The 16,395-nt window shown below is 49.0% G+C and overlaps 1 protein-coding gene across 1 annotated transcript; it reads right to left on the bottom strand.

Annotated features, from left to right (window-relative positions):
* Positions 1-5,345: 5,345 nt before the first annotated feature.
* On the bottom strand, positions 5,346-7,249 carry F5891DRAFT_176630 (uncharacterized protein). Its single transcript, XM_041370799.1, has 5 exons — positions 7,051-7,249; positions 6,873-6,986; positions 6,686-6,819; positions 5,716-6,635; positions 5,346-5,659 (listed from the first exon to the last, which is right to left on the bottom strand). Exons 1-5 carry the CDS (start codon positions 7,187-7,189, stop codon positions 5,542-5,544), a joined length of 1,425 nt encoding a protein of 474 aa, XP_041227742.1. The 5' UTR covers positions 7,190-7,249; the 3' UTR covers positions 5,346-5,541.
* Positions 7,250-16,395: the final 9,146 nt, after the last annotated feature.

Raw genomic sequence — 16,395 nt, forward strand, 5'->3', positions numbered from 1 at the left:
AGTCGAGCGCCATTTCTGGCATTTTATCATTGATTTCTCGGTGGTGACTACGTACGACGCCCTGGCACTTCTGTATTCGCTTGCCAGGAATGTTCTTCGATGGCGTTACGACGAGATCAGCCGCTTTTTCAACCTAGCGACTCCCACGGCGGTGAATCGCAAATGGCTTTACAAACATTCAAAAGTTTCTTGATTTCGCTTGCTATGAATGTTCATCGATCGCCGGGCAGAGCCATTACTCGATGTCTTGGCATTGACTACATACTTAGTGCTTCCATTGCCAAAGAAGTTTACTGATTCTCGCTTGCGGGGAATGTTTGCCAATCGCAGCACATCGTCCGCACTTTTCGAATTTGGCGTTCGCACACGCAGAAAGATGGTATTATTTATGTTTTCTCTCTCTCTCTATTAGCTATGTGTACAGTTGTATATACATGTACTAGTATGCAATCCAAGTATGATGAAATTGATCGAGTACGATTTATTGAAGTGGCATTTGGAGCATCATGCTGTGGGTTGTAACCGTTTGTTTTACTGGTGTAAATGATATGATATAATACAAATGCTGAGAGAGATTCAAATTCCATGATGCGGTTGATGTCAAAATACGAATGAAAACGTGTCAGACAAATTAGCTACAATATCTTCGGTGTTCTGGTGTTCATCATGCAGTGAATAACAGTCATGTTCTTTACCCATACAATGATACTGCGGTCCGACCCGAGCCTTTTGTATTATTCCCCACCATGCTGCTGCGCTAGAAAAACGCACCAGAAGGTTATCCAAGGTGAACGATCAATCTCAACACTCGCAATCTTCAAAATAGTATGGGGAGAGCCATTCATCTCATGGATAGATAGACCCATTCATGCGCTCCCTCTCATCTGCAAAACCAGGCAGGTCAATGATTATTCTACAGACACCAGAACGAATGGCTGCTGAGTAGACCCTGGCCTTGGGAACGAAACTTTTGTGCTGATTAAGATGTCTTGAAGTTGCGTGCCCTGACTTCAGAAACGAGACATGTCTTCTGGCCACGGCTATGTCTCTGTCTGGTTGCAGTTACAGGAAGTGGGATACAAAATAGACGCAGCCTGCGGTTCGCAAAACGAGGAGCGCTGAGCTCGTCAAGGCTTCCAGGCAGGTTGTTGGGACATGGCAAGAGGAACTCAACCATACAACCAATGACATCTAACACTAGTGCTGTACTTCCCGTTGATAGAAAAAATCAACTGATCTCTTGAAAGTGCGGATAATGTGCCGCGATTGGCAAATATTTCCCGCAAACGAGCATTAGTGAACTTCTCTTGCAATGGAAGCACTATGGACTCAATGCCGAGACAGTTGCACACACCAAATTCGAAAAGTGCAGACAATGTGCTGCGATTGGCAAACATTCCTCGCAAGCGAGAATCGGTAAACTTCTCACTATGTAGTTAATGCCGAGAAATAGAGTAATGGCCCTGCCCCACGATCGACAAACATTCCTGGCAAGCGAAATCAAGAAATGTTTGTAAAGCCATTTGCAATTCGCCGCCGCCGTGGGAGTCGATAGGCTGAAAAAGCGACTGATCTAGCAAAACACTCGTCATAACGCCGTCGAAGAACATTCCTGGCAAGCGAGCACAGAAGTGCCAGGGCGTCGTACGTAGTCACCACCGAGAAATCAATGATAAAATGCCAGAAATGGCGCTCGACTCCTTCGGCAATGAAAGTGAAAGTGTTGGGATGAGGTAAATTCATCGACAAACATTCTTGACAGGAGGAAACGAGGAATGATGCGATAGCTCCTTTTGCGATGAAAGCTCCAGAGCGGCGGTCATGATGTGATCGCGAGCCGGCGAGTTGCCATCGCACCATGGTTTGGCACCAGCATGGAGCTGCTCGTACAATTCAGGAACGCGCGTGGTGCCCGGGACGGCAGAATGCCGTGCCCCGTCCCAGAGTCTGCACCCTGAGGAGTCCGCATATAAATAATGTTGCGATCGCAGGTTTGAAGACCAACTCACTTCTCATATTCTCTTCCTTGCCTCACAAACAACAAATCTCATTCATCATGCCTATCAGCGGTGTCCTCGTAAATGTCCACGACCCTGACTACGTGTTGGCGACGCACAGAGACGGCGTGCACGTCAAGGTCGAAGGTCAGCAGTTCACCTCTACCAACAATCAGAGGGTCAGTAGACGTCCAGAGATAAAGTTCTGACCCTAACGCTGACGAGTGACATCATCAATAGTGGACCGCGGTGTACAAGTATGACAGACCGACGGACATGCGTCTGTGGTCGGTCCAGAACAAGGATACTGGAAATTTCTTGTCGTGGAACGTAGGTGTCTGCGAGAAGCGGTTCCGATGTCGATCTCACGAATTTGCAGTCGAGCATGCAAGTCCTCATGAGCGACACTCAGCACTGGTGGAAATTGGTCTTCGAAGGCGAGAATATCGCGTGCGTATCATGCTTGATTCAGACCAGGCCTATCGACTGACGGATGGGGTGCAGACTCCAAGTCCCCCACGCGTCCAAGGACGATCAAAGCCACTATACTTTGGAGCTTGAAGATAATGGATCGGTGACGTGGCCCGTTGACCGTGGTGCCATACTGTTTCTGACGCTCGTTGCAGGTCACCCTCAAGAACCAGACGGGGCAGCTCATCAGCAGGCAGCTGTGGACTCCCATGGATAAATGAGCGTGCGCTTGGAAGATTCCGTTCGGCTGTCTCGTGAATGTGTTAGTCTGCGTGCTTGTTGACGAACGTGACATTCAACTGTCGCGGTGAATGGGCCGCAGTCTCCCGTTTTTCATGTCTTTTGTACACGTATGCATTGTTGTCTGCCGCGGCACATAGCACGCTTGTGGTTGGTTCCGTGAGCGCGAGGCAATTCCCAACCAGCAACATTGAGAAACACGCATGTATTCGATATTCGTACGTGCCGTGCCATGCCTCTGATGATCCGAGTGCGGTACAGTGGGTATTAGCGGGACGAGGCGTGCGTTAGCTCAGAGAAGGTATGGTACATCTCCAGACATCTTGCTCTGGACGCCGCATAAATCAATAAGCGACCCCGCGTGCGAGAGAACGGGGATACTCGCCCGCAGCCCACCATAATACATGTCTCCTGATCCGTGTATATCGCGTTCTGCAAGTATTATCTTACCTGTAGAAATGTCGATTGAGAAGAAGAGGGCGGCGAGGAATGGTGGCAGCATCGCGTCATGTATCTCGACATTAATATTCTCGATAGGGCCATGCACACGGGGACGTCTTTTGGCTCTGTTTTAAATTATATGATCAGTCTGTCCGGCTCAGCTCGCTCCCCCAAATCTCCTTCCTTCCTTTGTCTTCTGCTGCCGTTCTCTCCTCCAACCACTGAGTACTGACGCGCTAGGAGTTTTCAAGGACGTTGGCAGGCAGGCGCGCGCGTGCACAGAAATGTAAGAGAGACGACAGAGACATAGCCGACGGTGGATGACCAGAAGGTACAGTTGTTGCGACTGGGATCGGGCGAGGCTGTACGATAAGCTTTTTTTTTTAGCTAAAAAGGAAGTCGAAGTAACTTTGGGATTCAATATGTACAAACAACCGGGCATTACCTCCTGACCTCAGATTACCATGTACAGTCGCATCAATACTTATATCATATGTGATGTTTCTCTGATCAACGAAGATCAGAAGACCGGGTTCAAGTCTCCTTCAATCCCACGATGTTAAGCCATATCCGAGTCCGGGTCTCCACATAGTAGTTCTAGTAAGTGGCAGAGGAGGCAAATGAAAGGGACAAGCGAACAGGGACAAAGTTTACCATTCAATAAACTAAAATATGAGAGTTCTGGGGGACAAGGTTAAATGCAGAGATATACAATCACCCGGTGTGACTCGATGTAGTGGCCGTTGCATCGAACTTCGAGTCAAGGGTCGGCGTGACTAGAGCATGTACATATTTCGTGATCAAGAGATTCTGCATTCTCACAATACGAAGTGATTGACTTCGTATGACACTAGTCTGCCTACGTGTCATTTCTGTTTCCAAACTTACGGATCAACGTTTTAACCAGCATCTATAAAGCGCGTGAGCATGAACAATCAACCAAAACAAACCCACACCTGCTTGAACAATTCGTACCTTTGACAGTAAGGTTCCCCTCACCAACAGGATCTGACTTATGACACTGATGACGGTCTAGATGAATTTCTTGACAATCGTCATTCTGGCATTTACGGCTGGTGGTCCTCTTTGCGCACGAGCCATGCCCAGCCCCGAGACCACTGACGCCTTATGCAATTGGCAAACGTGTGGCACGTTAGATACGTGTGTGGGAATGAACACAAAAATAGTGTCCGTCAGATGTTGCGAGATTAACGGCGTTGAAACGATTCAGTATTGTTGTTGATACAAGTATGGCCCGGGAAGTCACTGTAACGCACATGAAGGGTCCGGGTATGCTACCAATGAAACTCTTTATCAGAGCGCAAAATAGAGATGAAAACAGTTCTGCTCATACATGATGCTGCGATAAACCATCCCCCAAAGATTCTCGTAGATTGTCTACGGCGTAGCAGCCTCAGTCGTCCTTGTTGAGACGGTCTGTCTCGCACTTGACGGTTGAGAAATGAAACACGTTCTTCATATATAAACACCGTTGTACGGACCTAGTGCCAATCGTTTCAGGAAACGACTACCTGCACTACTCATCACAAGTCCAATACGAGTGTAGGACGACACCCAATATTTCATTGTCCGGGGGGTGAAGAAAATTTCGCGCGCAAAGTTGTGGCCGCTCGGGTATTCCAGAAAAAGGAAAACGAACGCTCTCTGTGAAATGATAGCAAAATCTCAGAAGCATGCGGCAGTGCGGTGTAGGCAAGTGTATTAGAGTAGCACATGCTACTAAGTCTATGGAACCAACAAGCACAGAATGTCTTGGATGTGTACGTACTATGGGTAGTGCAAAACATGATTTCCCTTATGCGAAGGAATTCGTCCGCCAGAGGTCGAGAACAGCACGGGCTAGAGCCTGATAACTGCGCTTGAAAGCAGTGATATACGGGGAATCGAAATGAATCACGAAACAGCGTTGATCCAGGGTCAGAATACGAACGCGCGCGTTCAGGTATGCTACATGGTCGCGAAGGAAATGAGTGTAGCATAACAGAAAAGGTAGGAAAAGAGAACTCAAGGCGAACTGTGCTCCTATAGCCTTTGTCTCAGGCTTGTCTGAACCAAACCCGAGCTTGCTAACGATGCCCGGGTGCGTTCGTCTTCCACATGTATTAGGAAGGCCCAAGCGTTAGTGCTTATCCCCCCTAATACAGGCACATCTCTCCACGATATAGTCAATGATGTTAGATTATTAGTTACATCCGAGACAAGCCCAAGTTCCACTTGGTACCTATCGCTATATCTTACGCACGCACAAAAAATACAGTATGAAATCCACATATCTAGCACACCATGATTGGGCATGGTACACAACTGCAGCCTCCGAGAATGTACAGTGATAGCAAGTTGAAGTTCTTGATCTGCAAATTTGAAAGTAGGTCTATGTCTTGAATATCCGTAAAAGTCGGGCTTCTGTGACGATGCGAGTGCGACAGAGTGGACACTCGCGAGATGAGGCGAGTACTAAATCTGAACAGGCCCGACACATAGCTAGATGTCTGTTGGCATGAGTTAGTGAAAGGCTATGCGCGCAAACACAATATGTAGCACGTACCCGCAATCCACGATTGCAATATTTGCCTCCTGGTCCTGGCATATCACACACAAACCTGAACGTTCTGCAAGCGTCGTCTTAGGTAGTGGTGGTGATGGAGAGGTGGAAGGCGGCGGAGGATGGTGCTGCGACTCGCCATGTATCTCAACATTCTCAGCAGAACCGTGCGTATGGGCGTCTTCTGACTCTGCTGGCTCTGTCTCTATGGTTGACCTTTCTGCCTCATCTCTTTCTCTCTCTTCTTGTTCTTGCCTCTCTCGTCTTTCCCTCTCTTCTTGTTCCCTCTCCTCTCTCTCCATGATATCTCTTTCCTCCGCTGCTGTTCTCTCCTCCTCCAACCAGGCGCTGACGCGCGCCACGAGTTGCTCTTTCTCAAGGAGATCGGCGGGCAGACGCACACGTGCCTCGTACAGTATCTGCTTTAGCGTGTGAATGGACAATCGCGAGAGTGACGAGTAGGACATTGCCAGGAGAGCAGAGAGTGGAGGAGGGGGCTGCGGCGTGGATGGCTGAGGTGGCGAGCGAGGTGCGGTTGGTGGGCGCGTAGGGGGCGGGCTGGCAGTAGACGCTGGAGAAGGGCGTGGAGTGGAGTGAGGCGCCGATCGGGGCGGTGTTTGTGGCTGCGAAGCCGTCCTGAATCGTGGCTGTGGTTGAGGGGAAGAAGGCTGGGGCGGGGGCGGCGTAGGGGGTGTCTGGCGCTGTCTTGTGGTGTTGGAGGTATAGGTTCTGTATGGTGCTGGCTCAGGATCAAGGTCAGGACGGGGGAAGTCGTGTGGCGGTGGTGTAAACGTTTGTTGGTGGTGAGTTGGGGGTGGAGGACGGGTGCTAAAGAGTCCGCGAGGGCGCGAGGAACGATGTTTTGGAACACCATGGGCACGGTAGTGAGATTCATTTGAGGGCGGAAGGGTGCCTGTTGGTGTCTAGGAGAAGTGAGCGATAAAATGATGGACCAGGATGGAACGGAAAGCACCTTTACAGCGATTATGGCATCCACGAGGTCATTCTTATCGATAGGGCCTTTGACGGGGATATCATATGCGTTGACATAGCGGCGAAGGTCGGAGAGCGGCAGAGATTTGAGCTGGTTTCTACTAAAAGCTGTTACTGAATACAAGGCATCAGATTGAGACGTTGGTACTAGAAAGTATGGGACGCACTGTTGAGAAACTCAATACAGAATGCACAAACGTGAACTTGGTCATAGCCAGATGCTGCGCCATGGCGGGGCATGAGCGCCTGGTAGTCTGCGCAGCTCGAACAATATAAGTAACCTGCTCGAAGCCGCCAATCGAATCAATCCAGTGACTGATGTAGTTCGCAGATGTGACAACTGACCACAATGGTTACAGCGGGTTGAGCGTGTAAATATGATGATAAATTCCTTGTTGCATTTCCTACAGGCGTTCTGCGCACGACTTGTGGAAGGCGCTGGTGGAGGACCGCTGAGCAGAGGGAGCCCGTTCAAGTTGGACATGCACAACAGTAGAAATTCGAGAGGTGAAGATGATGATAGTCACTGGCAAGTCCTTGAACACCGCCGTGAGACTGCTTAGACTACTGCTTGTTCTGGTATATTCTCGAGAACAGCCTTAGTCGCTGTATCACGCGGTCTCGACTCTTATGGTGTTTGTCACTGTTCACGACGGCGGCTGAGCTCAAACTAGCCATACCAGTCCGCAGCAACAAAAATGATGATATTGTCGGTTCATTCATGCGGTTGCCACTGGCGCTCCTGACCACTTCCGCGTCTCTTTGAAGAAATGAAGGTTGAGTGTAGCACGACAACTTTTATGCATAACCAGGATCCAATATTGATGGGTATGACCCGCAGACTCTAGACTCCATCCAGGACTGGGACCGATGATCCTTTAAGTTAAGCTTAACGACTAGTTCAAGTCGAACTATATCTAGTTAGTCGGAAGTCACGTGATGCTTGCGTTCTTCTGATAAGATGGCTTCTATTACAATTGTAGGAGTTGATTGTACGTATATAGTCATCATTTGAACCATTTAGATCAATTTGATATCATATCCCAACTGACCAGGATGTCCACCATGTCAGACCCATGCATGCAACACTATCTCAACAACTTTCGAGTAGTACCTTCTCGATCTGTTCCTGAACCAAGCCATATATCAGCAGGTTGACTTGGAACCTTGAGGAGATCAATCAAGACCTCCTCCTAGAAGCTTGGGAAGAGCTGTTCAATGAACAATGTGAGAAGCAAACAGTGGTGGCAATTTAGGTCAGTACCAAAGTTTCATTCAAATGAATCCCTCCAGCTCACTACTAGTAGTACAAGGCTTGGAACCAAGTGAGTAGTGGCCGAAGTCACATCATCATTCTGTATAGTTGTCAGTGTCAATGTATGATTAAATGTTGCATATGGACCGCATCTGCTGTAGTGTCATTAGTAGTCTCAACAGATTTCTCGTATCTATCAGCAAACTCTTCGTGAACAAGCTTCTCGAGGTCATACCCACCAAACACTGCCAACCCACAGTAAAGGGTTGGGGTGTGCTCACGGGTATGAATATTGTACCCATACCCACCAAATCCGTCAGCATAGAACCGTGGTGTTACCTGCACCCATGCATTTCCCTAGATATTGTGCAAAAAGTCAGGTAGCCTGTGGTATATAGCGCTATGTTGAGGAGGGGGGGTTGCAACCTAGCAATGTTTACTCTGTGGCTTCTGTAGCGCTATGATGTTGCAGATCACATTTTTGCTGATGTTCATTGGTGAACGTTCACCGATTTGGCGAATGTTCTGTGACTGGCAGAATACTGGTTGGGAGGGCACACTGTCAAGGACAGCGGGCATGACAATAGGGTGCATTATAGTGATGGAGGCGTGGAAACGAACAGTCTAAGTTTTCTGGGTGTCTATTGAACTGAAGTTGGGGGCACTATAACACGCACAATACACGCACCTCTACAACTTAGAGAAAGACACAATCTCTTCAAAGTCCACCTTGACCGTTGTAGAGACTCGTGCATCTCATAGTGTGAAATGGCGCTTTACACTAGGGAGTATACAGCACCAACTCGCAGCATCACTCTGTGTACCATCCACAGTGATTCCTATATGACGCGCAGCTTTCCCGCGCAACGCGCGCCATGCGCGCACCATTCCCGCGCTTCACGATGTATACGCGCGCGCGCGTTCCCGCGCTTGCGCGCCCTATAGCGCCAGCCATCCAGATGCATCCATCCACTGTCCACCAAGCTCCCTAGTGCGTATATTTCCATTTCCTTTATTAGCATAGTTCCACCTTTATTTTTATCATAGTTTCTCACTCATATATATTTTTACATACCTACTCGGTAGCGCTTCGGCTCCGCATGAGCGCGCTTAGGCGCGCTATATAAGCGCCAGCAGTACATACTATTATGGAACTTACCTTTCACACCTACTTTTCCTACTTTTCACTTACTAGTTACTACCCACTTACTACTTAGCAGAATATAGTAGAAAGCTATTCCTTTACATTTTGCACTCTTATATCTCTTATCTTGCTTTATATCACTACTTAAGCTTAGTTTCTCATTTCCGCATACGCGCGCGCACTTTCCCGCGCTTCGCGCTAATACGCGCGCGCGTTCCCGCGCCTTTGTACCTTGCGCGCTCCTGCGCTTTCTCGCGCTTCGCTGAAGCGCGTACCTCTAGATCTTCGCAGCACTCGCTTCCCCTAGGGTCGAACGCACTTGTCTCCTCAAGAATAGCAGACTAGGTAACGCGCGACCTATCAACATTTATAGATACTGCCAGGAGCATCATTTGTTCCTAGTAGTATTTGTTGTTTCTACAACTGGAGCCCACCGCGAGGGGAGCAGTCAGCAAGATCTAGTTTTGCGCATCTTAACACATACAGGTCAATCTCTTTGCATTTTCACAAGCTAACCAGTTTCTAGTCACGCATTCTCGCGCCTTGCGCGCGCGCTTTCCCACCCCTGTGCGCCTTGCGAGCGCACCTTTGCACTTAGCGCAATTCGCACATATAAGGTCAATCTCCTTGCAAATTCAGAAGCTAACCATTGTATAGTCACGCACTCTCGCGCCTTGCACGCACTCTCGCGCCTTGCGCGCACACAATAGTTCCCACGCCTCTGCGCCTCACGCGCGCGCCTGCGCCTTTTCACGCCTCAATGCCTTATAGAATGCCCATCCGCGGCACCGCAAATGCGCCCAAGTTCAACGGCACTACAGACAACCTCGCTGAATTCATTGACACATATGAGCAGCTCGCTGATGAAGCAGGACTCCAAGGACTTGACCGCATCAAAGGTATTATCCGCTACCTTGAGCGCGACGATCGAGAACTATGGGGCGGAATGCCTGAGGTGCAAGTAAGCGATTACGACGCCTTCTTAGATGAGGTAAAGGTAATGTATCCTGGATGGGATGGTAAAAGACGCTATGCGCTCGCGGACTTGCGCGCCATCGCGCGCGATTACACTAACAAACCAATGCCCTCTTGCACAGAACTCAGCAATTACCTGCGCGCATTCAGGAAGATTATGCAGCCACTCATGGATGAAGACCGTATTGGAAAGGCCGAACGCGACCGCTTATTCATGGAAGGAATCCCTAGCGATGCTCAGGTGCAAATCCGCTTACGCCTTATGATCAAGTTCCCCGACCACCATCCATACGACCCATACCCATTCATGGACGTCTTTGCAGCTGCGCAGTTCCTACTACCTGCGCGCGCTTTTCCCGCGCCAAGCGCACCAGTAAGCGCACCAGTTAGCATGCCTGTGGTAGCGCCAAGCACACCAGTGCAAAGCCGCGCAACACAGGATACGACCATTAGCGCTAATGCGACAGATGGACTCTTCTATTGCGCACCCTCGGAAGTTGCACTTAACAAAAGGCCACCAGTTCCAATTCTCGCGCCTCGCACGCGCGCCTTTCCCGCGCCTTCGCACAATTTACGCGCACCTCAACCATCAACTGCGCCAGCATGCAAAGCTATACCAGAACGCACCGCTTTAGATCACGAACTCACGCGCGCGCTCGCGAAGCGCAACCAGAAGCGCACCGCAGGCGCCTCTTCACCTTCACCATCAGCATCATCTCCTTCGCAATCTCCATCATCACCAATCGCATCGCTAGTCAGGGATGACTCTAAACATCTATTGCACACTAACGCGCCAGTTGAAACATGCGCGCCTATCGCTATCGCATCGCGCGCGCCTATCGCCATCACCTCGCCAGTAGTCAGGGATGACTATAATCATCTATTGCACACTAACGCGCCAGTTGAAACACGCGCGCCTATCGCTAACGCATCGCGCGCGCCTATCGCTATCGCATCGCGCGAAGTCAGGGATGACTCTAAATATCTATTGCACAGTAACGCGCCCATTGTGGACGTTATTACGCCGTCGCTTGAAACGCGCCCGCCTATCGCATCGCTTAAGGAAGAAACCTCGCCAATCGCACCATCACCATCACCGCATTCGCCATTCGCATCATCAGAGGTCAGGGATGACCCTAAACATCTATTGCACCTTAGCGCACCTATAGAGGAGCCTCCTACCACATCAGAGGCTCAAGTTGCACCTTGCATCAACCAGAGTTTGCCTCTGGTAACTCCAACTGTCACTAATGATCGCGCGCATGTCGCGCTTTTTGCTTCCAGTGACTATCGCGCGCCGGTAAAGCATCCATGCATCATACCACCTAACCACCAAGCAGAGCATGTCTCAGGTGACCCTGGCGCAACTCAGGCGCACCATATTGCGCCTGAGGACGCGCAATGCGCGCGCCTAGAGGTATTGTATATTTACCCTCATCTCATTTCGCGCTTTTTGTCTCTTTCATGTTTAAAGCTCTTAAGGAGCTATATGACCATTCCAAACACTTTAATTTCATCCTTGCACTACCCCTTGTTCACGCGCCATGATCACGCGCATCGCGCAATACGCGCGCGCATTCCCGCGCCTCGCGCACTCATAATTTTAGCAGAGTTTTCACGCTATCGCATTTCTATCATTTCTCCCCCTTTAAATCACAAATTTTTCATTCAACTCAAGACATATTCCATTCAGACATCCAGGCGCGACATAGGCGCGCGCCTGACACATACATATGCGCCTAACCCCCCTATCATCACCTTTAACTTCGCACTTCGCACATTTATTCACATTCTGCGCGCTTTTGCTTACCATGTCAATTTCGTTCCTGCGCGCCTTGATGCGCACTATTCTCCTTCACCTATGCGCCTATTGCGCCTTGATATACCACCCTTACAGCCCATTGGCGCAACATTTGCGCCTAATTCTTCACTATACATGTCTCTCGCTAATGAATTTGCAGAGAAATGGCCGTTCCTCGCGTGTTCGGCCAATATAATCAAATTCGCGCGAAATTGCGCCAAGGCGCGCACATCGCGCGCATCCTATCAGCTTGTAGGGCGCCTCTACACCCCTTGCTGCGCCTCCCATTGGCGCGCCTTCAACCTGCAGCGCGTTGTGCAGGAATTCATTCTGCCAGTTACAAGCCCCCCCAAGCGCGCCAACTGCCTCGCGCATTCCAACCCTACCTTGGGTCAAGCGTTAGCTCGCAAGAGACGCGAAGCGCGCTAGTCACGCGCACTCGCACGCGCTCAAGGAGGAGGATCAAGCGCCTCAGCCGCGCATGAAAGAACAACATATAGCATCGCTGTTTCATAGGATACCATTCGTTTTACCCTGGGTTTCATCCAGCGCTCTTTCATTTTATTTTCTCTCATTATAACGCCATCCAAAGAACTAATAACTCGCTGATATATATGCATATAGGAATCACTTAGAAGAACATAGAAGAAAAACAATCATAGAACGTGCCCGCCTAGCTCAATAGTATATTTTCTCTTCGCATGCATGACGCGGCACCATGCTCCTTTTTACCTTAGAACGCGCACATATGCGCGCAGTCTTCCCACGCTCACGCGCACATACGCGCGCAATATTCACGCGCCCATACGCCTCGCGCGCGCACACATGCGCGCTTCCTGCGCCTCGCTCATAGGAAGGTGTAGATGTCGACAGCTGCACGAAGAAGACAAGTCGGATAGGACATCCGCAAAGTTTACCATTTTTTCCTTCGCATTTTCACATATAGTTTTACTCACACTGTTCAAACCTTACCACCTAATATTTAGCGCGCCTAGCAGGACTTGGTTTGGACTTGGATTGGATCGCTCTTGGACCACACCACTTCGCATCATACGCACAATACAACACATGCGACACTCACGCGCTTTCTCGCGCTTTATGCCATATGCGCGCCACATCCATATCACTCTCACATCATCGCCTCACACCCAGGGAACACTATTCACACCAGAGTCACCCTTGCAATTCGCCATGCTACGCTTCATTCCCGCGCCTTCACGCATAGCGCGCGCACATTCTCGCGCCTTGCGCGTACCATGCGCACAACTTCCCACGCTTCACGCACATCCACGCAATAATTCCTGCACTTGCGCATTCATCGCCCAACGACCCAAGCATCATACAGGCATCGCGCACACATACTATCACGCAAAATCCTCACCATGTGCGCGCTGAGTGGGGACACTCAGAATTTAAGTCCCTGGGAGATGTAGAGACTCGTGCATCTCATAGTGTGAAATGGCGCTTTACACTAGGGAGTATACAGCACCAACTCGCAGCATCACTCTGTGTACCATCCACAGTGATTCCTATATGATGCGCAGCTTTCCCGCGCAACGCGCGCCATGCGCGCACCATTCCCGCGCTTCACGATGTATACGCGCGCGCGCGTTCCCGCGCTTGCGCGCCCTATAGCGCCAGCCATCCAGATGCATCCATCCACTGTCCACCAAGCTCCCTAGTGCGTATATTTCCATTTCCTTTATTAGCATAGTTCCACCTTTATTTTTATCATAGTTTCTCACTCATATATATTTTTACATACCTACTCGGTAGCGCTTCGGCTCCGCATGAGCGCGCTTAGGCGCGCTATATAAGCGCCAGCAGTACATACTATTATGGAACTTACCTTTCACACCTACTTTTCCTACTTTTCACTTACTAGTTACTACCCACTTACTACTTAGCAGAATATAGTAGAAAGCTATTCCTTTACATTTTGCACTCTTATATCTCTTATCTTGCTTTATATCACTACTTAAGCTTAGTTTCTCATTTCCGCATACGCGCGCGCACTTTCCCGCGCTTCGCGCTAATACGCGCGCGCGTTCCCGCGCCTTTGTACCTTGCGCGCTCCTGCGCTTTCTCGCGCTTCGCTGAAGCGCGTACCTCTAGATCTTCGCAGCACTCGCTTCCCCTAGGGTCGAACGCACTTGTCTCCTCAAGAATAGCAGACTAGGTAACGCGCGACCTATCAACATTTATAGATACTGCCAGGAGCATCATTTGTTCCTAGTAGTATTTGTTGTTTCTACACCGTGTTCAACACTGTCGATATCCAGTAAAATGTTGCACATCACTCGAATCACCATGCCCCTGCAGGAGTTCAAAGGTCATGAAGAAAGTATATTGGCAGTCACAGTGTTCCTCCATAACCAACAGATGGTTACAGGCTCATGGACAAGACACTTTGGTGATGGGACTTGAAAAGAGGTGTTGTGTTGAAGAAGATGGAAGGGCATAGCAACAGGGTGTTCAGATTGGCGGTATCACAAGATGGGCAATTGATAGCAAGCAGTGATAAATGCAGAGAGGTCATCATCTGGCACAGAGAAACTGGCAAATCACTTAATACCCGACCCATCAAAGCCAGTTGTATCTCCTCGCTGGATTTTTCTCCAGATAGAACAATGCTGGCCACTAGTTCATATGACAATACGGCAAAACTGTGGAATACAACAACCTGGGAGCAGCAAGGAGACCCAATTGAGTATGATATTTATGTCCGCTGCATATGGTATTCGCTGTCTGGTGAACTTCTTGCCGTCGCAACATTCGATAATATCGAAATTTATAATCCAGGGACGAGAGAACACATCACATCCTTCAAGGCTCATACACCCTACAATTTGTCACTTGTGTGGACGCCCAATGGCACACGCCTTCTCACAACTGGTGACAAGGATGATCCTACCATACACAAATGGGATACAACAACCTGGAAGCAGGTCGGCAATCCTTGGATGGGCCACTCTCACCATATCAGTGCCATTGCCATTAATCCTGCTGGCACATTCGTCACCTCTGCATCTCATGACAGCCATGTCCATATCTGGCAGCGTTCAGACCGACAAACTATTGTCATCTTGGATCACTTATCACCGATGACATGTGTCACTTTCTCCGTGGACGGCAAGCACATCCTCAGCAGAGGTGATGATAGGACAATGTTGGAGTGGGAAGTACCTCAGAATATTAGTTCAAAGGCATGTTTTTGTCCTAAACTCATGTACTACAATTCGAGCATGTCTCATGCAGATCCTAGCCATCACGACAGCCTGCAATGCATGCATAGATGGAGACTTATCTACTGCCGAAGAGCTGCTCATGCAAGAGATCGATGCAGATGCCAACAACTTTACTTCCTATGCTCATTGCTCATTCATTTTGGTGTGAAAACACGATTGGAATTACGCCCTTCAGGATGTGATCAATGTGAGTCATATGCACGGCTCCTGGCCCCCTTACAAAAGGCTAAGTCAACAGTGACATAGTCCATCAGCATTCAGCTCTCGTTGACAGGCTATATCGCCAAGGGTATTGCTCTCTGTGGAACAGGCCGTGTCTGGAACATGAGTGCAGCATTTGATGTTGCATCAATGTACACCAACCAAGATTTACAAACCATGCATTTCTTGCTTTTGATCAAGGTATGTTATATTTGCTTTGCATACAATCCGCTTCATCGCATATTTCAGGTCATTGCTTTCTTTAATGCGGATCAACATGATGAGGCAAACCTGCTCCTCCAAGAACTCACAGATGGTTGTCCGAATGTTGATATTCACACATGTCATATCATGGAAGTGGGTATCATGCAGCCACGCTAGGTCATCTGCATCAATGCTAATTTTTGCAACTTGCATATTAGGCATATCTACGTGTTCAACTTGGACTCAAAGCCTTGCATGACGCATGTCACGATGAAGCCACTGGCTATTTTACTGCAGCTCTCAACTCCAGTGCTTTATCATTGAAATTGGACATTCATGAAATTTATGAGGATTTGGTGGTGGTATGTTATACACATTTGAAACTTTTCATAAGAATCATAACCAAGTCCCCTGTTCAGCTCTTCAGTTGGGATCTCAAATCTTTGTGGCTCACTGCACACCAGAATTGTTGTCATGCACTCCTTCGTGCAGGTAAATTTCAAGATGCTGTGAGATCATACCAATACATGATGGTTTTGAGTGATGAAAATATCAAAGCCGACTGCCTTGACTGGTCCAATGGCAAGTTTTGAGCTTGTAATGTCGTGCAGGCTACAATCCTCACCCGCTGTAGAGAATCATGCCTCTCATGGTGTGATATGGTAGTTTTCACTAAGAAGTACATAGCACGAACTCATAGCATCACTCTGTGTACTATCCACAGTGATTCCTATATGATGCACAGCTTTCCCACGCAACGCGCGCCATGCGCGCACCATTCCCGCGCTTCGCGATGTATATGCGCGTGTGCTTGCGCGCCCTTTAGCGCCAGCCATCCAGATGCATCCATCCACTGTCCACC

The sequence above is a fragment of the Suillus fuscotomentosus genome (assembly GCF_016647785.1).
Source record: "Suillus fuscotomentosus strain FC203 chromosome Unknown F5891scaffold_18, whole genome shotgun sequence".
Taxonomy (NCBI): Eukaryota; Fungi; Basidiomycota; class Agaricomycetes; order Boletales; family Suillaceae; genus Suillus; species Suillus fuscotomentosus.

Excerpts from the sequence above, each read along its gene's own strand:
- F5891DRAFT_176630 (XM_041370799.1), bottom strand. The coding sequence starts at position 7,189 with ATGTCCAACTTGAACGGGCTCCCTCTGCTCAGCGGTCCTCCACCAGCG. Across the intron at positions 6,987-7,050 it reads AACCCGCTGTAACCATTGTG|GTTACTTATATTGTTCGAGC; the intron begins GTCAGTTGTCAC and ends GGCTTCGAGCAG. Across the intron at positions 6,636-6,685 it reads ATGCCATAATCGCTGTAAAG|ACACCAACAGGCACCCTTCC; the intron begins GTGCTTTCCGTT and ends CACTTCTCCTAG.